General features: G+C 43.4%; 1 protein-coding gene across 3 annotated transcripts; it reads right to left on the bottom strand.

The window, feature by feature from the left end:
• Positions 1-470: 470 nt before the first annotated feature.
• On the bottom strand, positions 471-22,578 carry dus4l (dihydrouridine synthase 4-like (S. cerevisiae)). Of its 3 annotated transcripts, XM_042335174.1 has the most exons (14): positions 22,517-22,578; positions 21,371-21,504; positions 21,152-21,273; positions 20,120-20,237; positions 19,600-19,722; positions 18,598-18,824; positions 17,295-17,307; positions 10,859-10,951; positions 9,893-9,993; positions 7,787-7,937; positions 6,013-6,148; positions 4,584-4,692; positions 3,612-3,712; positions 471-2,745 (listed from the first exon to the last, which is right to left on the bottom strand). In XM_042335174.1, exons 2-14 carry the CDS (start codon positions 21,475-21,477, stop codon positions 2,710-2,712), a joined length of 1,437 nt encoding a protein of 478 aa, XP_042191108.1. In that variant the 5' UTR covers positions 21,478-21,504; positions 22,517-22,578; the 3' UTR covers positions 471-2,709. The 3 variants fall into 3 exon arrangements, with proteins under 3 accessions (XP_042191108.1, XP_042191107.1, XP_042191106.1); XM_042335173.1 differs by lacking the exons at positions 17,295-17,307; positions 18,598-18,824; positions 19,600-19,722; ... (2 more) ...; positions 21,371-21,504; positions 22,517-22,578 and adding an exon at positions 14,632-14,725 and having other exon boundaries at positions 10,859-10,965; XM_042335172.1 differs by lacking the exons at positions 471-2,745; positions 3,612-3,712; positions 4,584-4,692; ... (3 more) ...; positions 10,859-10,951; positions 17,295-17,307 and adding an exon at positions 16,003-17,165.
• Between the last annotated feature and the right edge of the window lie 2 nt (positions 22,579-22,580).

The raw sequence follows: 22,580 nt of genomic DNA, 5'->3' as shown, positions 1-22,580 counted from the left end.
TTTCTGTCAGATTTTTTGAGCCAATTGATGTTTGAATTCTTATTTTACAAGTTTTTTTACATTTGTTCAGTTTCCTGAGGTAATGACCTTCACGCTTAGATGGTAGACCCTCCCTAGTCTAATGTTCTGAGGTCATGATCTGTCACTTTTATCTACACTTGTGATCTGAGTTTTATTTACAGTATCTCAAAACACAACACTGTAGTGACAAATATTTCCATGTCACAATCTGCCTCAATAACAAAAGCCATTTCTCTTTGTTGATTTTTTTTCTATAATGTAATGGATAAACAAATGTTTTTGCAGCTTTGTTACCAATTAAGCCTGCAAAGAGATCACAAATGACACCTTCAGATATCAAGTGATTGTGTTGATGTGGAAATGTCTATAAAATCAGTGCCCCAGGAAGGAAACATTGGCTGCAACTGGAACCTCAACTTGTTCACAAAATTACACCACAATTGTGAATTTAGGCCTTTATTGTAAAAGCAATGTGTATTGCCAAAGACACAGTTTGTAAATATTTCACGTAAAACTAACGTGTAAAGCAGATATATTATACAACAATTACTGAATAACAGTTCTCATGAACATATATCTTTCTGATCCTGAGAAGATACAGTAGCATCTCTTGAGTGGACTTCATATGTCATCCACATCTAGGCTCCAGCCACCTGAACGTGTAATGATGCAAAGGCAAGGGTCATGAGACCTATATGTTGCATAATGTACGGATAGGGCACAACAGGAAAGAGATAAATCACAATAAATAAGACTAGTTTGCATTTCATGTATTAAAAAAATCGAAGAATGTAAACTGTAAGAGAATGTAAGAATGTCACATCAACAACTGATTTTTATAAATCGCCATCATGTGGGGTCGTGTTTGACCACTAAATGTCCAGCTCAGGCTGAGACCCCAGATAACACTTTTTTGTGGAACCACATCTTTTTTTAAAAGAAAGGACACAGGACCAGGGAACAATTAACTGCTTAAGATAAAAAGGGGGAAAAAAAGTGAACACAAAGTTCTCATGAATGGTCACACCCAAAATATCTAAACTATCTTCTGCTTTCACATGCTGATTGACCAAGTTGTTGTGTATTTAAAATATTTTCTGTTCCTGTTAACGATTTCTTTTAATCAAGATTGGGAGGTATTCGCTGCTGAACACAATGAACATTCCTGTGTGCTTCTAGAGAAGTCAAGGCTATGACTGAAACACACAGCAATCCAGTGGATTTTAAAAAACAGTGTTTATATGCCGACAGGGAAAGCAACTATTCTAAACAATATTTACCATCGTAAGCTGAACAGTGGAGCAGATTTCAACCCAAGCTAAATGACGATTGTAGGAGCCCAAACTATTAAAAGTCTAGGAATAGGCGTGAAAGTGTAGACCATTTTGGCTGATTGCTACATATAGAATACACATTAGTGAACCCAGATAAAACTTCAAAATGTTTATGACCATTATATAATGTATGGAACATGTGTAATAATTGTTCAGGGAGGTGATATACAGTACATTAAATGTTTTGAGGTTAATGTGAGCAGCTCTTGATAAATCGATTCAACAAAACAAAGGGGAAATAAACATTGAAGGGAGTATCTTTGTGGTTTAAAATACCTGTAATGTAAGTCACTGGAAAGGCTTAGTGCATATCAAACAGGACACCAGAGTATTACAGTCAATAGTTTCTCTATTTCTAAGGGGGATATACTTTGAATAAAAATAATTTTCTTAAAACTGCAATTTGTATTTCTATGTTTTAAATGCAGTATTAGGTTTTTAAGGCAAATTCCATTTTATTATTTGAATCAGAAAATAGTGCAGACTGTAAATATTTGTTACAATGAAATATGTTTGAGGTTTGAGTGGGAGGGAGTGGAGGGGAACATTAAACTTTTGGACCTAAGGTATGAGAATAGTATTGAGAACCTAATGCTCTCAAACATGGTACAGGAACATTTTTTTGGAAGGTGCTCGGTCAAGACAAATGGATAAACTCCTTCTATACCAGCCAGTTTAAGACTTTACGTTAACCTAAACAGCAAACTCTTTATCATATCAGTGAGCTTTTCCAGTTAATACCAGATATCTTATATCCCTGGAGTAAGATTTGAATTGAAGGACAAATTTGTGATGAATAGGCAACTTTAAATTGTCTAATCTGGCCACAAGGAATTGTTTTGAACATGTGTAACTTAATTCTCCCAGAACCTTTTACAGTCAAACCTGTTCAAGGAACCACCTCCATTCACCTCCATCCACCCGTCAACAACTACCCTGGAACAGCCTCCACAGCCCGGTTTGCACACTAATGAACCCTTACTCCGAAGCCACCCTTATATAAAGGCCACTTTGGCCCAGGCCCCTGAGTGGTTGTTGGAAGACGGGTTTGACTGACTTCCAATTGTCAAAATAGACAATTGTCCACCTTTCTGAACTTCAACCTAGGCCCTAGAGGTAAAGAACAATTCTGATCAGATAGTTCCCATAACATCATAGTTTCTCTGAATTTCCCTTGTCAAACACTTGAAACCCACTTATTCTAGAAACAGCTTATGAACGAGCAGCTGAACACATTTACTTTTCAAATCGAAACAGCTAAAGTATCTAGCTGAGAAGCAAATACAAATATTTAAGTAACCAGAGATGCTGCTGTGGAAGATGTCGAAAGCTGTCAAGGCAAAGCTCTTACTCTTTACTCATTCTTCTTATCAGGGCTGTCAACAAGGCTCTGAAAACAAGAAAATGTAATGAAACAGCAGATGTCAGTTATTGTTAATCAATAAAAAGCCTGAAACATTTAAACAATCTATAGTCATATGCTACAGACAGCAGCTGATTACTGCAGAAGATCTAGAATGATTTGAGTTATAGAGTTATTCAAAATGAGACTTACAGCAATACTTTGATAGAAACTTTACATTCAATTGTTGAGTGAAAGAACTGATGTAGCAAAAGTGTGATTTACCGCCATCAAAATGAAGAGCCTAACTAATGCTCAGTGACGATATAAGGTTAGTTCCACTTCAGAGTAATACACATGCTCTCAACCAAAGCCTGATCAGTCACCTGTTTTTATCAGAAACACATACATGCAATCTCATGAAAACACAAAAGTCCTGTTGATTCCCCCAAAGAAGGAAACTAAGAAACAGCTCCTAAGCGGGTGTAGCATTCATCCTTTAGCAGCAGATTATACAATAACACAGGAGAAGCCAAACAGGGTGCATGCTGTGATAGCAAACGAACAGATATAAAGAAATGTACAAAAAGAAAGCTTTTCACAGCCGATCCATACAGTAAATTGAAAACAAATTCATATTTAATCTAAAATTAGGACCAAAATGCTGTTCATGAACACAAGTTCTGTTCTACATTATAACTATTTCATTTTGTCTTATTTACTATAAATGAAACCCGATGAAATTACAATGAATTAAATGAATGTTGTGTAGATTTAATTGGTGTGAACAATTTACCTAACGTTTACCCAGAGAAACAAAGCGCAATTTGTGAAAGGTTAAAGTGGAAGCAATGGCTCCTTCAAATGGTCTTAAGAACTTTATTGTCAGATTGTGAAATGAGAGACTTACTTACCTGCAACTTGTCATGCTCCTGCACAAGAGAATCATATTCCCTCGTCAGACCTTCACACTGTGTTGTCATTGCCATCATATCTTTCTGTGACTTTTCAAGGGCTGTTTAGCAAATAAAACAAATTATAATTTAAAATATATGCTTTCAACGGAAGCCTGTTCAATCCACAGGCAAGAGATTGTTTGAGATTCCTTGATTTTATGAAAAAAACAATCATATATACACAATCTCAATAAATAATACTTGCATTTGACATAGCGCCTTATAACATCTTCAAGACGTCTCCAAACCGTCGCAGAATATACTGTAAAGTGAATTGACTGTATATTTTGTGGGCGAAATCTGCATTCTCCAATTTATTTAATTTAAATTTTGAATATTCTGCAATTTAATTAATCTTGAGAAATAAACAACCATATGTAAAACTTACAATAAATTGCTCCAATTGTAGAGCTTATTTCACAAAATTCAGAGATTCCTATTTAATATCGTATTCAATACAGAATATATTCTTGGCCTCAAAAGAACAAGACTGATGTGAATTATCCAAGTTTATACAGTTGTTGGGGATAAAGTTTGAGTTTCATTTGCAACTAGATATTTGGCCAGATCCTTTTCAAAGGATTCACATGAAACAATACATTAAGTTTCATTACTATAATCGACATATGAACATTTCTATTATTCTCTATTCTTGTGTCACAACAACTAATTGAATGTTTATGACCACGTGTTCCATGAACAGTTGTTCCATCCAACAACCTTGGATTTCACACATTATTATCCAATCACTAGTCACTCTTGGATTATTAATAAATAATAAATAATCCTTGCATTTGATATATTGCCTTATACGTCTTCGACAAGTCTCAAAGCACTGCACGTAATACACTGTAAAAGACAATATTATTTATAACTAGTGCTTTACGACATTTAGTTTCATTGCTTATGTTTGATGTTTTTATGCCATACCTTCTGTAGTTTCCTGCACTTCAGTCTGCAGTTTCCCAATTTCCTTGTTCAACTTGTCATTTTCTTCCACCAAATTCTCATTTTCCTGACCTTTTCCTCGATTTATTGCCTATTGATAAAATAGTACACTTGAAAAATAAAGTTAGCACTATAGTTTGAATAATATTAATAATCCTTGTATTTGATATAGCGCCTTATCACATCTTCGAGACGTCTCAAATATAACGTAAAGTGAATTGACTGTATATTTTGTAGGCGAGAAGCGGGTACCAACTGCGCTCAGCACTCCCAACTCCCAACTCTTCCCTCCACAAGCTGCAAATCATCAGATCTCTGCAGCTCGTGTCCTCTCCCTTACCAGACTCCGTGACCCCATCAATAATAATAATAATAATAATCCTTGCATTTGATATAGCGCTTTTCACGTCGGGAGGACGTCCCAAAGCGCTTCACAGAACACACTGTAAAGTGAATTGACTGTATATTTGTGGGCGAACGCGGCAGCCAATTGCGCACAGCAATGTCCCACAAACAGTCGTAGATTGAAAATGACCAATTTATTATTGTTTTGGGTTTTGAAGGGATTATTATTAGGCTCTGTGTGGAGTAAGGAAACTTGCCCAAGGTTTCGCCCTCTGCCTGGAAGTAGCCCTACCCTCAATCAACCCCTACCCTCGCCCTTCACTGGCTCCCCATCCCCCGGAGCATAGAGTTCAATATCCTCATCCTCGCCTTCAAGGCCCTCCACGGCCTTCTCCTCCCTACCTCTGCAATCTGGTAACCCCATACCAACTCTGCTCCCTCCGCTCAGCAGCTCCGGCCTGCTCCATGTCCCCCGCCTGCCTGCTCCACCATCGGCAGCCAGGCTTTCATCATATGGAACGTTCTGCCCCCACTTACTGCTGCCACTCTATGAAACTCCATTCCAATAACAACAAGATTACATTTGTATAGCGCCTTTCACGTCGGGAGGACGTCCCAAGGCGCTGGACAGAGTACAGCATTTCATATGTTCATATATGAATATGAGACATATTCCTTTTGTTTCACTCCCTCCCTTGCTTCCTTCAAGGCACATTTCAAAACCCTCCTCTTCGACCGAGCTTTCGGCCATCCTCCTACCCTCCACCCTCCCCGATCCTGATGCCCAGCTCAGGTCCAAATCCCTGACTCTTCAGCACCTTGGGACATCCTCCGGATGTGAAAGGCCCTACACAAATGTAATTTTGTATTGTTTTGTATTAACATATTAACATTGAAGACAACAAGTTCAGGCGGAAGTGAAGGCTCCAATTCAGACCCGTGACCCTGTGAATCTGAAGTGACTGTATTAGACTGTATTAGAAGTGGGAAGGCCATTCAGTGAGAGACAAACCGATGGTAATGTTTGCATTCATTTCTGAGGTAAGGGTTTCAGTGTTACTATTACCTTCTTTAGTTCTTCATTTTCTTCCATATGCTTCTTAGCGGCATCATTACAATCAGCAGCCTGAGTATTAAGTATTTGGTTGTCACCCATCACCACTGCCAGTTCTGAGATAAGAGTGATCACACGCCGAAGAACACTTAAAAGAAATGAGAATGCTTCACTGTAGAATTCAAAAATCATTCAGATCTGAAAGCAATGAACTACTGACTTTAATGTGAAAGCAGAGCGGCACAAACAATTGCAACTCCAATGTTATTGCTTCCTTCAGTATTCAGTCTGTTTCTTATATGGCTGCTATATAAATGCAATTTGTTGGGGTTGTGATTGTTGTTATGGTTGTTGTGGTAAATAAATTAAGCAGCTGGAACTAGTTTACTTCTGTAGCAAACCAGATATTCTAATGAAGAAGGCAAAAACTATTTTTGTTGAACATGTAATTTCTAATGCTTCAAGCAGTATAAACTAGGCATTAGAGGATTTCTATGTGGTGAACTGAGCCTTCTGGTCGGGTTCTACAAATAATAATCCTTGCATTTCATATAGCACCTTATCACAACGTTGAGATGTCTCACAGAATATATTGTAAAATGAATTGACTGTGCATTCCATGGGTGAAACACGGCAAACAATTATGCACAGCAGTGTCCCACAAACAGTTGTGGATTGAGTGACCAATTTTTTTTAAGGAATTATTACCCCTGGAGAAGCGATTTGCCAATCGACTAACAACTGTGTTCCTACTTACTACTAGTAAACAGAGGGGTATGAAGTAAAGAAACTTGCCTAACGTTTTGCCCTGCCCGGAAATTGAACCCGGATCCTCTCACTTGTGAGGTGAGTGCTAGCTAATACGCTACAGGACTCCATTTTGTGGGCGAACATGGCAGGTGATTTCCAGAAAACAAGATCATGGAGAATATTGGAAAGACCTACCCAAGGTCAGTAGAGAGATTAGGAGATGGGGCAGAATGACTTTAGGTACAGACTGAAGTCATTGAGGATAACATAACATAACATGTAGGAGCAGGAGTAGGCCATTCGGCCCTTCGAGCTTGCCCCGCCATTCAATCATGGCTGATCTTCTAATCTAATTCCAGCTAATAACCTGACCCCGCCTTACCCCCATATTCCCCTCCCCCCTCCCCTGCCTTATCCCCATATCCCTTAATCCCTTTTGCAATGAGAAATATATCTATCTCAGTCTTGAATGTGTTCAAGGACTGAGCGTCAACAGCCCTTTGGGGAAGTGAGTTCCATACATTCACTGCCCTTTGAGTGAAGAAGTTCTTCCTCAACTCAGTGCGAAAGGGCTGCCTCTGATTTTAAGGTTGTGACCCCTGGTATAAGTTTCTCCAACCAGGGGAAACAATCTCCCACTATCTACTCTATCATGGCCTTTGATGATCTTAAGGTTTCTATAAGATCCCCTCTAATTCTTCTATATTCGAGAGAATATAGGCCCAAACTGGTCAGCCTATCCTCATAACTCATCCCCTTCATCCCTGGTACTAACCGAGTACATCTACGGATGAGGAGGCTTAGTGTCCAGAGTGAGTTTGGTACAATAGGACAAAGGTACAAGGGAATTCCAATGAAGGAAGGGGAGATGGAGGATGGGAAAGGGTTATGAGAAAATGGGGGAAGCAAAAGGAAATTTAGAAATTGGAGGCCGGAAAATTAAGGAAATGAGCTTAAGCGGGATATAGATGGAAGACACAGAAATAGAGGACCTTGTGTCCTAGCAGATGAATGGAATTTTGCTATTTATACTTACAGCCAAAGGAACAGGGAGAATCCAGAGATGTACAGATTTCTTTGTGCTCTAAACAGCTTCATGTGAAAGTGATCATACACATTTGGAAACAGCTTTGCATCCTTTTCAACTGTGTGGCTTGCCGAGTATTTCCTCACTTCTCTGACAGCATCTACAAGCAGAGAAAGGTGTTTTAATATATAATTCTTATCTCAGACTTTTAGGTCCTTAAACTCAACTCATCCATTCATTTATGTTCTCTTCTCCTCCATTAACACGAACATTCACTCCTTACAGTTTAAAATTGCTTCAACATCTGGTTTCACTTAGGGTGCTTGATTATTTCCACTACTCAGTAACAACAACTTGCACTTATATAGTGCCCTCCACGCAGAGTGCTTAACAGAGGCGGAGCCTGACTCCGAGTCGGGGGGAGGGGGGGATTGCTTGCTTTGAGACTTCATCCTGATGTGAAAGGCACTATAAAAATGTAAACTGTACGGTATTGCTTGGCTTATTTATTATACAGAAATCGAACATCATTTGTGTAAGTCGTTTTACGTCTAAAATACTTGATGCACATATTCATAGTGGAAAGAGAATATTTGTTGTTTGACCTAACTCAACCAACTGTCCAATATAAAGAATAAGTCCTGTAGCTCAGTGGTTAGAGCACTCGCTTTGCAAGTGAGAGACCTGAGTTCAATTCCAGGCAGGTCAGGGCCAAACCTTGGGCAAGTTTCCTTGCTCCACACAGAGCCTAATAATAATCCCTCCAAAAACCCAAAACAATAATAAATTGGTCATTTTCAATCTACGATTGTTTGTGGGACATTGCTGCCGTGTTTGCCCACAAATATACAGTCAATTCACTTTACAGTGTGTTCTGTGAAGCGCTTTGGGACGTCCTCCCGACATGAAAAGCGCAATATCAAATACAAGGATTATTATTATTATTATTATTAATAATGTTCTACGTTCCAACCTAATTATATCCCTCAAAAGGGCAGATCTGGTTGGACCACATGAAAACTTACCGGTCCACCCTCAGCTCCGCTAAATTGTCCTTCTATTCCAAGGTAATCTTGGAGGGCAAGGACAACCCCACGCTTCTCTTCTCCAATACCAACTAGCTCCTTCGTCCATCCTCTCATGCCTCGCCCATCCTCTCCTCCAACTCAACTGTGAGGAGATGCTGGATTTCCTCAAGACCAAAATTGAGGGGATCCGTTCAGCTGCCTCCACCCTCCCAACCACCACCCCCTCCCCATCTCTCCCTCACACTCCGGCCCCTTCCTATCCCTCCCTCCACACCTTTGAACCTGTCTCCCCTTCCTCTCTCACCACCACTATAACCCGCATGAAGCCCACCAGCTGTTCCCTCGACCCCATTCCTACCCCTCTCCTTACCTTCCAGCTCCATCTCCTCGCCCCACTTACTCTCAGACCTTGTCAACTTCTCCCTGTCAACATTCCTACCCCCTAAAAACAGCTGTCATCACCCCTATCCTAAAAAACCTTTCCTGTGAGAAGAATCCTCACATTTAAACTAGAAAACAGGGTCATGTTTCATTCCTGTTTGTACTTTTTTTATTGACAACCAGTTATTGAATGCCTTAGATTAGCTCATCTGATAGCATCAACTTTGGCAATAATGGTCAAAGTCAGATTTCAAGGTCAAGTGACTGTCACAGTGATTTCCGAAACAAACAAGGTCATAAAAAATCACTCTGCGACCCTTCACCTTGGTTTCACAAGTAAATATTACACTGGTAATCTGCTCAACAACAATTCTGCACCTCCATTTACCCACATCACTATTCAATGCACTACTGGGAGGCGAGGCTGTGGAACTGGGCCCATATGTAAAATTATGTGCATGTGCACAAATTTACTAGCAACATGCACACACACAACGACCAGGTTTCATGAAACCAATCCTATTTTTTAGGATTATATTGTGTTGCAGTCAGGAAAGTTGGTCATCTTTGCTATTCCTAGTACATCTCCACCATTTTATCTGGGTCTGTGTTTTACCTTCTGATATAAAAGGCAAACATGGAGAGTTCCATCAAATTTGAGAGAAAAATATTTGTAACCCTTTATTTTTATATAAAACAAACTTACCAAAAAAAAGGACAACCAATATGATGATGATTGTCAGGAAAGCTCTGTTCCAGTACGAAGCAATTTTCCTCCAGAAACGAAAATTGAAAATCTGCAACCATCTGAAAAAAATGAGCACTTATTATACAAATTATCCATCGGAATTTAAGTGGACTCCCCCTGGAGCTGAGCTGGGAATATTTGGGGAGCAAAATATTAGAATCAGGTCAACCATCTGTGGTGGTCTTGACAGCCCAGTTCCTGAGCTGGTCAGATCCACAGTGCTCTATGGCACTGCTGGTGACAGACACTCACTGTGCTTCATCGTCAGGACTTGGACCAGGAGGAGGGATTCCTCCCATTCAGCTCCTGTTAACCCCGCAAACAAAATTTTTAAAGTGTAAGATGGTTCTGGATGGCAGGGTTTCTTGCCAGATATAGCGCTAAATGGCAAGCTACACAGTCTTAACTGATTAAATTCTTGCTAACCAGCCTGAATGTCTCTGGAATTAAGTAAGCAGGGTTTCCATGTCAGACACCTGGCTGACCACAAACAATTCCCCAAATAAGCATTCGACTTCATATTTAGAAACTATTGTAAAATCTAACAAAATTATATAACAAAATCTAACATTTTGCCATAATTCTGATTTAAGTTAGGTCCACATTACACAGTATAAGCATACCCAGCTAGGCTAAACCATGTGACTTTATGTTGGAGGTGTATTGCAAAATTGTAAGTCAATTTAAAAGTTATTAAGCTACAATTTGTAGGTTGAAATTTCTTTACATGACAATATTGATTTAGATAATTTTCTGCAAATTGAATTACTTCCAAAACAACCAATCCTCCTTAACTCAAAGCTTTGACATGGTTTAGGTAGATTTGACTCCATCAAATGCATGTGTATGCTCTAATGTATTATTCCATACCAGAATAAAAGTAAAAACTTAAAGATAACCAATGCTTTAGATCTGCAAGCTTACCTGGGAGGAGAGATGAATGGTAAACACAGAAGCAAAAGGCAACCTACTTCAACATACAGGAAAGATGCAACTGCTGTCCATTGCAGTGTCATTGTGTTCAATTAAATCTATCAACACAAACCAAACCATAATCAAACACAAGACAACAACAACTCGCATTAACACCCTTCATATAAGGGAATGCCTCATAGTCATAGCAAATTATAGTGACTGGGCTGGAGTAAGGGAGAGAGGAAAGGTGGAAGCAAGAGTTTGTGGTGGGAGGAGACTGCATGTTTGGTGCTCTTCTCGATTTAAGCAAACAACAACAACAATAACTTGGATTTATATAGCGCCCTCCACGCTGGACAGCGTCTCAGAACGCTTCACAATAACAGATCCCAGGGCCGAGCTGGGGGGAGGGGGAAGAAGGTGACCAAAGGCGCGGTTGAAAAGAAAGGAACATTCAGCAGGTCAGGTAGCATCTATGGAATAATAATAATAGTAATCCTTGCATTTGATATAGCGCTTTTCACGTCTTCTAGACATCTCAAAGCACTTCACAGAATAGACTGTAAAGTGAATTAACTCTACATTTCTGGGCAAAACACAGCAGCGAATTGCGCACAGCAGTGTCCCACAAACAGTCGTAGTTTGAAGTGACCAATTTATTACTGTTTTATTTTCTTGCGGGATTATTATCAGTCGTGTGGAGTAAGGAAACTTGCCCAAGGTTTCACCTGCCGGGAATCGAACCCAGGTCTCTCACTTGCAAAGCGAGTACACTAAGAAGAATCTGTGGAGGATTTTCCACAGATGTTGCCTGACCGGCTGAGTGTTTGCAGCGACTTCTGTTTTTGTAATCTGAAGGATTGTTGGCCAAACAAAATCCCTTCTCAAATATGGCCATAAGATTTTTTTTATATCAACCTCATGAAATAAGGCAATCCTAATATGATTTTACCCACAAAATATACAGTCAATTCACAGGAGCACAGACCTCACCCAAGCAGCGCTGATCACAACTGATCTCGATCTACCTTTATCATTTCAGTCTTTCTCTTGAAAATAAACAAGATAAATTTGAGTAGAGTGCGAGCAGCTTACATGAACTATTTATTGCCTGAAACTTAGGTTTTGTTGAGTTTATTATTTTGGAGGTATTTAATACAAAGAAAGCAACACACTATTTTATATTAATAATAATCCTTGCACAGCGCCTTATCACGTAATCGAGACGTCTCAAAGCGCTTCACAAGATACAGTGTACAGTGAGTTGACTGTATTTTGTATATATTTTAGCAAAGGTTATTATGGGATGCCAATACGGAAGCAGTGAAGCAATAATGCGGAAGTTACACTCAATCACCACAGATGAGATTAAAAATAACCGGTTCCTGTGTGGGGGCGGGGAACCGAACTGCACTGACGCTGGCAGTTTGCGAACTCACATTCCCCGAAACCTTGTCCAACAACAGCAGCAACAACAGCAACAGCAACAGCAACAACAGCAGCAGCAGCAGCAACAACAGCAGCAACAGCAGCAACAACAGCAGCAACAACAGCAACAACAACAACAACAGCAGCAGCAGCAGCAACAGCAACAACAGCAGCAGCAGCAGCAACAGCAGGGGGGGGTGCTGTGTGTAAGGGGGTTTATGGGGGGGTGCTGTGTGTAGGGGGGTCTATGGGGGGGTGCTGTGTGTAGGGGGTGTGTATGGGGGTGTACTCTGTGTAGGGGGTGTGTATGGGGGGGTGCTGTGTGTAGGGGTGCTGTGTGTAGGGGTGGTGTGTATGGGGGTGTGTGTTGTGTGTAGGGTGTGTATGGGGGGTGCTGTGTGTAGGGGTATGTATGGGGGGGTGCTTTGTATAGGGGTGTGTATGGGGGTGGTGCTGTGTGTAGGGGTGTGTATGGGGGGGTGCTGTGTGTAGGAGTGTGTACGGGGGGGGGGGGGCGGTGTGCGTATGGGGGGGTGCTGTATGTAGGGGTGTGTATGGTGGGGGGTGTATGTGGGGGGAGTGCTGTGTATGGGGGGGTGTGTGAGGGGGTGTGTGGGGGGGGGGTGCTGTGTATGGGGGTGTGTGTGTGGGGGGGTGCTGTGTATGAGGGGGGGTGTGAGGGTGTGTGTATGGGGGTGTGTGTATGGGGTGTGTGTGTGAGGGTGTGTGTGAGGGTGTGTGTGGGTGTGTGTATGGGGGTGTGTGTGTGGGGGGTGCTGTGTATGGGGGGGGTGTATGGGGGGGTGCTGTGTATGGAGGTGTGTGTGAGGGTGTGTGTGTGGGTGTGTGTATGGGTGTGTGTGTGGCTGATGCTGTGTATGGGTGTGTGTGTGGGGTGCTGTGTATGGGGGGGGGTGTATGGGGGTGTGTGAGGGTGTGTGGGGTGCTGTGTATGGGGGGGTGCTGTGTATGGGTGGGTGTGAGGGTGTGTGTGTGTGAGGGGCTGTGTGAGGGTGTGTGTGTGTGTGTGTGATGGGGCTGTGTGTGTGTGTGTGGGGGGCTGTGTGTGGGTGTGTGTGAGGGGCTGTGTATGAGTGTGTGTGAGGGTGTGTGGGTGTGTGTGTGGGTGTGTGTGGGGCTGTGTGTGGGTGTGTGTGTGGGTGTGTGTGGGGCTGTGTGTGAGGTGCTGTGTGTGTGTGTGTGTGTGTGAGGGGCTGTGTGTGGGTGTGTGTGTGTGAGGGGCTGTGTGTGGGTGTGTGTGAGGGTGTGTGTGGGTGTGTGTGTGTGTGAGGGGCTGTGTGTGTGTGAGGGGCTGTGTGTGAGGGTGTGTGAGGGGCTGTGTGTGGGTGTGTGGGGGGCTGTGTGTGGGTGTGTGTGTGGGGGGGCTGTGTGTGGGTGTGTGTGTGTGAGGGGCTGTGTGTGGGTGTGTGTGTGTGAGGGGCTGTGTGTGGGTGTGTGTGAGGGTGTGTGTGGGTATGTGTGTGTGTGTGAGGGGCTGTGTGTGTGTGAGGGGCTGTGTGTGGGTGTGGGTGTGTGTGTGTGTGAGGGGCTGTGTGTGAGGGGCTGTGTGTGGGTGTGTGTGAAGGTGTGTGTGTGGGGCTGTGTGTGTGTGTGTGTGTGAGGGGCTGTGTGTGGGTGTGTGTGAAGGTGTGTGAAGGGCTGTGTGTGGGTGTGTGAGGGGCTGTGTGTGTGGGTGTGTGTGAGGGGCTGTGTGTGTGTGTGTGTGAGGGTGTGTGTGAGGGGCTGTGTGTGGGTGTGTGTGAGGGTGTGTGTGTGTGTGAGGGTCTGTGTGTGGGTGTGTGTGAGGGGCTGTGTGTGGGTGTGTGTGAGGGGCTGTGTGTGTGTGTGAGGGGCTGTGTGTGGGTGTGTGTGAGGGTGTGTGTGTGGGTGTGTGTGAGGGTGTGTGTGTGTGTGAGGGGCTGTGTGAGGGGCTGTGTGTGGGTGTGTGTGAGGGTGTGTGTGTGGGGCTGTGTGTGTGTGTGTGGGGCTGTGTGTGGGTGTGTGTGTGTGTGAGGGGCTGTGTGTGGGTGTGTGTGTGTGTGAGGGGCTGTGTGAGGGGCTGTGTGTGGGTGTGTGTGAGGGGCTGTGTGTGGGTGTGTGTGAGGGTGTGTGTGTGGGTGTGTGTGAGGGTGTGTGTGTGTGTGAGGGGCTGTGTGTGTGGGTGGGGCTGTGTGTGGGTGTGGGTGTGTGTGAGGGGCTGTGTGTGTGTGTGTGTGAGGGGCTGTGTGTGGGTGTGTGTGTGTGTGTGTGAGGGGCTGTGTGTGGGTGTGTGTGTGTGTGAGGGGCTGTGTGTGTGTGTGTGTGAGGGGCTGTGTGTGGGTGTGTGTGAGGGTGTGTGTGTGGGTGTAACTTACCTGTGTGTGTAACTCGCTCAGAAGGAACTTCAAACCGCCTCTGGCGTTAACGCGCCCGACCGCACGCAGCGTGACGTCACCACGCACAGCCCTGGCCAGTGGGCCCCGCTCCGCGTGGTGGAGGGCGGGGCCAGAGAGCTGCTCCCGTGCAGCACGTGACTGTGTGACTGACCCTCCACTCAGCTCCTGGGCTTCTCGGGCTCCAACTCCCACAGGTGGCAACTCGCCGCCCACTGCAACCACAGTGCCTTGGCCAACCCAACCCACCCAACCCAACCCAACCCACCCACCCCACCCACCCCACCCAACCCAACCCAACCCACCCAACCCAACCCACCCAACCCACCCAACCCACCCACCACACCCAACCCACCCAACCCACCCACCCAACCCAACCCACCCAACCCAACCCACCCAACCCACCCAACCCCCACCCACCCAACCCACCCAACCCACCCAACCCACCCACCAACCCACCCAACCCAACCCACCCAACCCACCCACCCAACCCACCCAACCCAACCCAACCCACCCAACCCACCACCACCCAACCCAACCCACCCACCCAACCCACCCAACCCACCCAACCCAACCCACCCCACCCCACCCAACCCACCCCACCCAACCCCACCCAACCCACCCCACCCAACCCACCCACCCCAACCCACCCAACCCAACCCACCCACCCACCCCACCCAACCCACCCACCCAACCCACCCCACCCACCCACCCCCACCCCACCCACCCACCCCACCCAACACACCCCACCCAACCCAACCACCACCCAACCCACCCCACCCACCCACCCAACCACCCACCCACCCACCCACCCACCCCACCCCACCCCAACCCACCCCAACCCACCCCACCCCAACCCACCCCACCCCAACCCAACCCACCCACCCAACCACCCCACCCAACACACCCCACCCAACCCACCCCCAACCCAACACACCCACCCAACACACCCACCCACCCCACCCCACTCCAACCCACCCAACCTACCCACCCAACACACCCCACCCCACCCACCCCACCCACCCACCCACCCCACCCCAACCCACCCAACACACCCACCCCACCCACCCCACCCAACACACCCCACCCCACCCACCCCACCCAACCCAAACACCCAACCCAACCCAACCCACCCAACCCCACCCACCCACCCCCACCCACCCACCCCCACCCAACCCACCCCACCCACCCCACCCCACCCCCACCCACCCCACCCCCACCCACCCCACCCCCACCCAACCCACCCCACCCACCCCACCCAACCCACCCACCCCACCCACCCCACCCCAACCCACCCACCCCACCCAGGCATTCTCGGGCATTGTTGGACAATGAGCCTTATACAGACATTCACTCTTGTTTCAGTTTTAATGTTTCATGTGGGCATTGAGAAAAGCTCATTTGACCACTCAAGTTTGTTTTTTCCAGGACGAGCCCAATTTCCCATGTCATGATTTGGGAACACATCGTATCACATGGTTAAGGTTTTATAATGCACCCGAGTCTGGCGGACATTAATCCGGTGAACAACAACAACAACTAATATTGAAATATCAAGATTAGTTATAAGGGGCTATGGACAACAACCCAAGTAAAGAAGAAGCATAATTTTTAGAAATGATAGGCACTTTGAAAAATACGAGTTTACCTTTCTATCTAAATATTGCAAGTTGTTCTGTCATTCCAGCACTGGACTTAGGCCAGAAGATAATGGCTCATATTTTTGGTGTATCCACATGGCTCTTCACTCTTTTGAGGTAAACAACACAGGCTCAAGGTTGTGTTTCACTAAGTAGCTGTGTGTGAGGTTGATCAAAAATGTATATAAAAATTTTAGAAGTTTCCTTTTCCTGGGCACAAAATCCTCCACTATTTTCTAGAGTAATTTTCTAATATTTTGTACCAAAATACTAGGAAGGTACAAAATATTTCAGTGAGTTTTTCCCCCCAAATTCAACTTTGCAAATCTTATTGATTTTATTCCCTATATACAGGAAACGACTTAACATCATATTCAGTAACATAACTTTTTAAAAATCACTTATAGTAACAAAAAAAATTAAAAAATTCACAACTGGGGAATGAAGAATCGCAACTTTAGATTATAAGCATTTTTTTTGTATAAACTCAGCCATATTTAAAAGACTGATAAATTATGTTGTGTCTAACCACTTTGCTCTCCTATATGCTTCACAGGATTGAGAGCTATCATACATCTTTCATTCTTATAAATACAACATATCCATCCTCAGAGTTCTTCCCAAAGTCTCACAAGTCATAATGGCCACTAAGATAGTCTAAAACAGCCGAAGTGCTTGAAAGCACATTAAAAATTCTCTTCTCTTGTCTTGACGTTATTCGTTCCAGCATGTACATCAAATGATGATGAAAACAGGTAAAGGGAGTTCCATGCTCCAGGGCAATTTCAACCCAGTCCCGAACACACTGCAGAGGGGTTTCTTCATACCCTGCAAACATAGCCGGGTTTGCCAAAAGGCCACGTGCCGCCATAACACCTGTGGGTCGTGAGCAAAAGCAAGCAACTGAAAATTGAACACACACATTCAAAGGCATGATCATACTTTTGGCCATCTCCCTCTAATAATAAAAATAATAATCCTTGCATTTGATATAGCGCTTTTCATGTCTTCTTGACGTCTCAAAGCGCTTCACAGAATATACTATAAAGTGAATTGACTGTATATTTGTGGGTGAAACGCAGCAGCCAATTGCACACAGCAGCGTCCCACAAACAGTCGTAGATTGAGAATGACCAATTTATTATTGTTTTTGGTTTTGGAGGGATTATTATTAGGCTCTGTGTGGAGTAAGGAAACTTGCCCAAGGTTTCGCCCTCTGCCTGGAATTGAACCCCGGTCTCTCACTTGCAAAGCGAGTGCTCTAACCACTGAGCTACAGGACTCCACACTATGAGAAGCTAGAATTACGGTGCACTGTGCAGTTCATAAAAATAATTTCAGAAATGTTTTCAGTAATATTATTACAGTTTTGTTTCCTATGTTTATTTAAGTTTAGTTAATTAGTATATTATATAGTAGTCTTGACCTTGTACTGTTTTTTAGGGATTTCGGGTGGTAGAGGACACAGGATACAATTTGTCCAAGTTTAACCATAGTTATAATAAATTATCAATTGAATCTCAGAATCCTTTCAGCTTACAACAATAAATAATATACATGTGTAACCATTTTTTCTTTCCTTCCATCCAATTCTGTCTGACTTTCATTTGCCTTTGAATTAACTCAGTACAATATGGCATCAGTGATCCTTTCATACCTCAACCAGTTAATTCAGGGTTAGTCTAAGAAGGGAACATTTATATACTATTTAACCATGGGTCCATCACCAGCCTTAACTTCATCAGATTCTCACAATTATGGAAAATGCAGCCATAATTTGAAAGCTTGCCTTTTTAACAACTGTAGAACCTGGCTTAGATAGTAAGACTCAATGTAAGACATTTCTGTAACTCTGAGAGACCTTAAACTTTACGACATAATAGTTGTACAGGCTGAAAGTAGATAGAACTTCAGACCTCAGGTGCTCACGCACATACACATACACTTCTGAAAGGATTATCAAAATTATCAAAAGTGTTTTCTCAATGTTTTCCTTTTTATAGCAGACGTATACTACTGGCCCCGAATGAGAATGGATCATAATTTAACCTTATTTTCTTCAATTTGTTCCAGTGCTTAGAGTTGCAATAGGGATGAACAAATATATGATGCAACATAAATATGTTCTGCATTTTAAAAGATTTTCTGTCCTACTACATTACAAAATCATTTCTACCTTTATATACCCAATTTATTACCATGCAAACCTCCGATTCTGAGACCAAAATAAAAGGCAAGTCTGTACCTACTTTTCAATAAATTTAGGAAGATATAGAAAAAAATATTTTGGTCAGGCAGTGCCACCTACCATCAATGCCAGTGCTCTGATGCAGAAAGTCAATATCTTTTTTGCCCCTTACATCGCCATTTGCCACGACTGGTACAGTTAAGTTCTCTTTAATAATCTTGATGGCATCATAGTGCACTGGTTGGTGCCGCTCTTCCACTGTTCTGCCGTGTACAGTAACCCAGGAAACTCCAGCTGCCTCCACCTTTCGACAGAGATCTACAGTTCTTGCTAGGTCTTTATGTATTCTGGAATAAAAATAGATCACAAAGTACAAAACAACAGGGTTTAGCCTACAGTAAAACAGGATATTACTGCTGTGAGACTACAATCTAAATTAATACTTATACTATTAATCTGGACTGTATCATGCATTTACATACACAAAAGTCAAGTACAGTCAAACCTGTCTTCAACAGTCACTCAGGAGCCTGGGCCAAAGTAGTCTTTATACAAAGTAGTCTTTATACAGTCTGAGTAAAGGTTTGTTGGTGTGCAAACTGGGCTGCCCGGGCTGTTCCAGAGAGTTTGTTAACAAGAGGTTGTTGCTTGAACAGGTTTGACTGTAGCCCCAAAACACTGATGGCAACATAATTCATTATTATAATAAATATATATATTTTAAACTGTAACAATTTAATAGTGAGGGCTTCCCCTGTTTGTGGTATAAAGATCATCCCTAAAAAGACTTCATGCATTAGGTATTTTCTGGTCTAAATATGGTATATACAATAAATTTAAAATAATTTGTCAAAACAAGTCTTGCATATAATTAAAATATTTTGGTTCACTTATTGTGTGAGGATAATATTGTATATCTATCTAATATTTGTACTGTTCAGTATTTTACAATTAAATTCAATAAAGGTATACAGGTCTACAAGTAAAAAATGTTATTTGAAGATAATTTACCGTTATATCACCCATGCTACTATGAGAGAATTATGAAGCATCGATATACGCTTAAGCAATTAATTCCAAAACTAGATGCTTTATTATTTGCTTTTAGTAATATGATTTTACCTTATCTTAATGGAAACTGAAAAATTAGGCAATTCCACTTGATTCCTGACCTGACGAACCATGTCCCGAACAAGTTGTGGTTTATTGATTAGGCAAGCGCCGTATCCCTCTGCCATTGCCCATCTTCCAAAATACAAAATAGAATGATTGATAAAGCATTGATTACTGAATGAAAAGTAGTACATAAACTTTGTACTACACAATTAAAAATAACATGAAAGACAAGTGTTTGTATAAAGGATTTCCCCCCTACCCTGGCATTATAATTTGAGGTTACTTTTACAGTAATTTACATTTACACTGTGCCTTTCATGTCAGGAGGACGTCTCAAAATTGAGAGTGTGAGCTGGAGTGGGGGAAAGCTGAGGAAGGTTATGGGAGGGGGCGGGGGAAGGTGACCAAAAGGTTGAAAATGAAACATCTTAAAATGGGCTTTAAAAGTGGGGAGGGAATGGGGAGACAGAGGGAACAGGTTAAAGATCCAGAAACAAAATACAAATCATTTTAAAGTTTAATTTACCTCTGTGGACATCCACAGTTCAAGTCAACACCATCGGCAAAAGGAGAAACTATACAAGCAGCATCAGCTAGTTCCTGTGGACAATTAGTAGCAAACTGCACAACCAGTGGACGATCAACTGTCAAAATAAAATTCACGCTTTAAGGAACAATTCTTCCTTGAACTATTTTGCTTGGTTAAACAATTTTTTCTTTCATTAAAAATGTCCCTCATTTTATAGGTAAGGGCTCAGAAGCTCAATATCTGCACCAATTGGAACCCAGGTAGATGTAAATGGAAACAGTGCAGATATCCTGCAAAATACAATGATGAGCCTCCCCCACTAGAACTTAAATTGTTATTATACACCTTCCCACTTAGTGCTAATCTATTCCATCTCTCTACTTCTCGTTTCTAACCTTGTACTGTCCATTTCTCACATCTCTGACTATCTCACATAGCCATTAAGATGTATACCAAGGAAACCATTTTCCTAACTGGGTGAAATGCTGATTGTTGATTGTGAACAATTATAGATGATCATCGACAACATTGTCTTTGATTAGTTCCCAGCCTTTACACGTTACAGTTAACCAGACATTGAATTATCCAACAAAATGCAAAATACTGCAGATCCTGGAAACCTGAAAACAAAAACAGAAGTGGCTGGGAACACTCAGCAGGTCAGGCAGCATCTATGGAGAAAGTGAGTCAACATTTCGGGTCATAGCCCCGAAACGTTCTTACGAAGGGACGTGGACCTGAAACGTTGACTCACTTTCCTTTCTCCATACATGTTGCCTGACCTGCTGAGTGTTCCCAGCCACTTCTGTTTTTGTTTATTAAACTATCCAACCTTTGCAAAGCCTCAACTCAATGTCAAACCCATAGTCTCAAAGTATATTGAGTGTTGTCTCATTGTCCAGTGAAATCCTACTGACTATCAAAGTACCCGGATGGTAAATTTACCAACAATAGAGATCCACAATGTAATTTTCACTTTATTTCCAGATTCATCAGATAAATCATACTTGCAAGTAAAAGACTGTTTACCATAAGTTGTTGTGAATTCACTATCTCTGGCTTTGCTCGACTTCAGAAAGGCAGAGGCAATGATCATTGGAGTAAAACATAGTTCACAATTATACTTTCTGACCAGTGTTCTAAATCCCAACCTAAAGGATAAATGCAGAAATACTGTTAGCCATATAAAATACAGTATTCTAATTTTAATGAGAGTGGAATTGGAGTAATGGCCATGGTATAACTTACTTTGAATATCGGACCATGGGTGCACAAATGTTTACAACATGGCCAGGCTGAAACAGATCGACTAGACATCTTTGGTGCCTTGATGTTGACAGGTATTCACCATTCATGGGAAAGGTCAGTCGCTTTCACCTGTGCTGCAAAATCAAAATTGCTAGTTTACTAATCTACTGAGATTTTTATAAAATAGAGTGATAAGCCTAAGGAGCAAAATACAATAGATTAATTATTATCCAGTGCTGTATTTTCTTGGGAATTTTTCTGCCTTTGGGTATGAAATATCTTTAACCCTGCAGCCAAAGCCCTAAATGGGAGGCTGGTCTGAGCTGGACAAGCAGCGGGAAGCTTGGCCTGACAGCGCTCTCGATGGCCAAGCTGTGTGTGGGTTTAGCTGGTTAGACACCAGCAGTTACCCCAGCGCACACTCTGGGCTCCCCCCAAGCCTTGGCTCTTACCAACCTGCGCCTAATACTCCCCAGAATTAGGTAAGTAGGATGTGTCCCTCCAGGGAGAGAGAGAGAGAGCGCATTCCATCCCAACATTAACATAACATAACATGTAGGAGCAGGAGGAGGCCATCCGGCGCTTTGAGCCTCTGCCCCGCCATTCAATCACGGCTGATCATCTAATCTAACTCCAGCTAATAACCTGACCCTGGTATCCCCATATTCCCCCCCACCCCCAGCCTCCCCCCACCCCCCCCCCAGCCTCCCCCCCCCCCCCCCCGCCTCCCCCCCCCCCCCCCGCCTCCCCCCACCCACAGCCTTACCCCCATATCCCTTAATCCCTTTTGCAATAACAATCTCTCTCTGGGATTCCCAGTTGGGATGGGATGGGATGTAGGGATTCCCAGTTGGGATGGGATGGGATGTGGGGATTCCCAGTTGGGATGGGATGGGATGTGGGGGATTCCCAGTTGGGATGGGATGGGATGTGCGTTGGAGACTGTTACACACGTTGATGGGTTTGTATGTGTGTCAGACACTCGGCTGATCACAAGCAATCAGCAGATTATATGATTATATACTGTACCGGGGGGGGGGGTACCGGGGGGGGTACGGGGGGGGGGTACGGGGGGGGGGGGTACCGGGGGGGGTGTGCACGGGGGGGTACCGGGGGGGGGGGGGTATCGGGGGATATGGACTGTACCTGAAGTGACGGTGACGCTGTTCGCGCGCAATTTGAGCGTCACGTTCCCAGCAGCCTGTGCGCG

Source organism: Callorhinchus milii, unplaced genomic scaffold, assembly GCF_018977255.1.
Source record: "Callorhinchus milii isolate IMCB2004 unplaced genomic scaffold, IMCB_Cmil_1.0 Scaffold5, whole genome shotgun sequence".
NCBI classification, from domain to species: Eukaryota; Metazoa; Chordata; class Chondrichthyes; order Chimaeriformes; family Callorhinchidae; genus Callorhinchus; species Callorhinchus milii.
Note: the sequence above shows the minus strand (reverse complement) of the source record. Positions and strands in the feature narration are given on the sequence as shown.

Coding starts and splice junctions, on each gene's coding strand:
- dus4l (XM_042335174.1), bottom strand. CDS start 21,477: ATGAATGGTGAATACCTGTCAACATCAAGGCACCAAAGATGTCTAGTC. Junction 19,723..20,119: donor AACTGTGGATGTCCACAGAG/GTAAATTAAACT, acceptor GTATTTTGGAAG/ATGGGCAATGGCAGAGGGAT. Junction 6,149..7,786: donor TTCTCCCTGTTCCTTTGGCT/GTAAGTATAAAT, acceptor ATTTCTTTTAAG/TGTTCTTCGGCGTGTGATCA.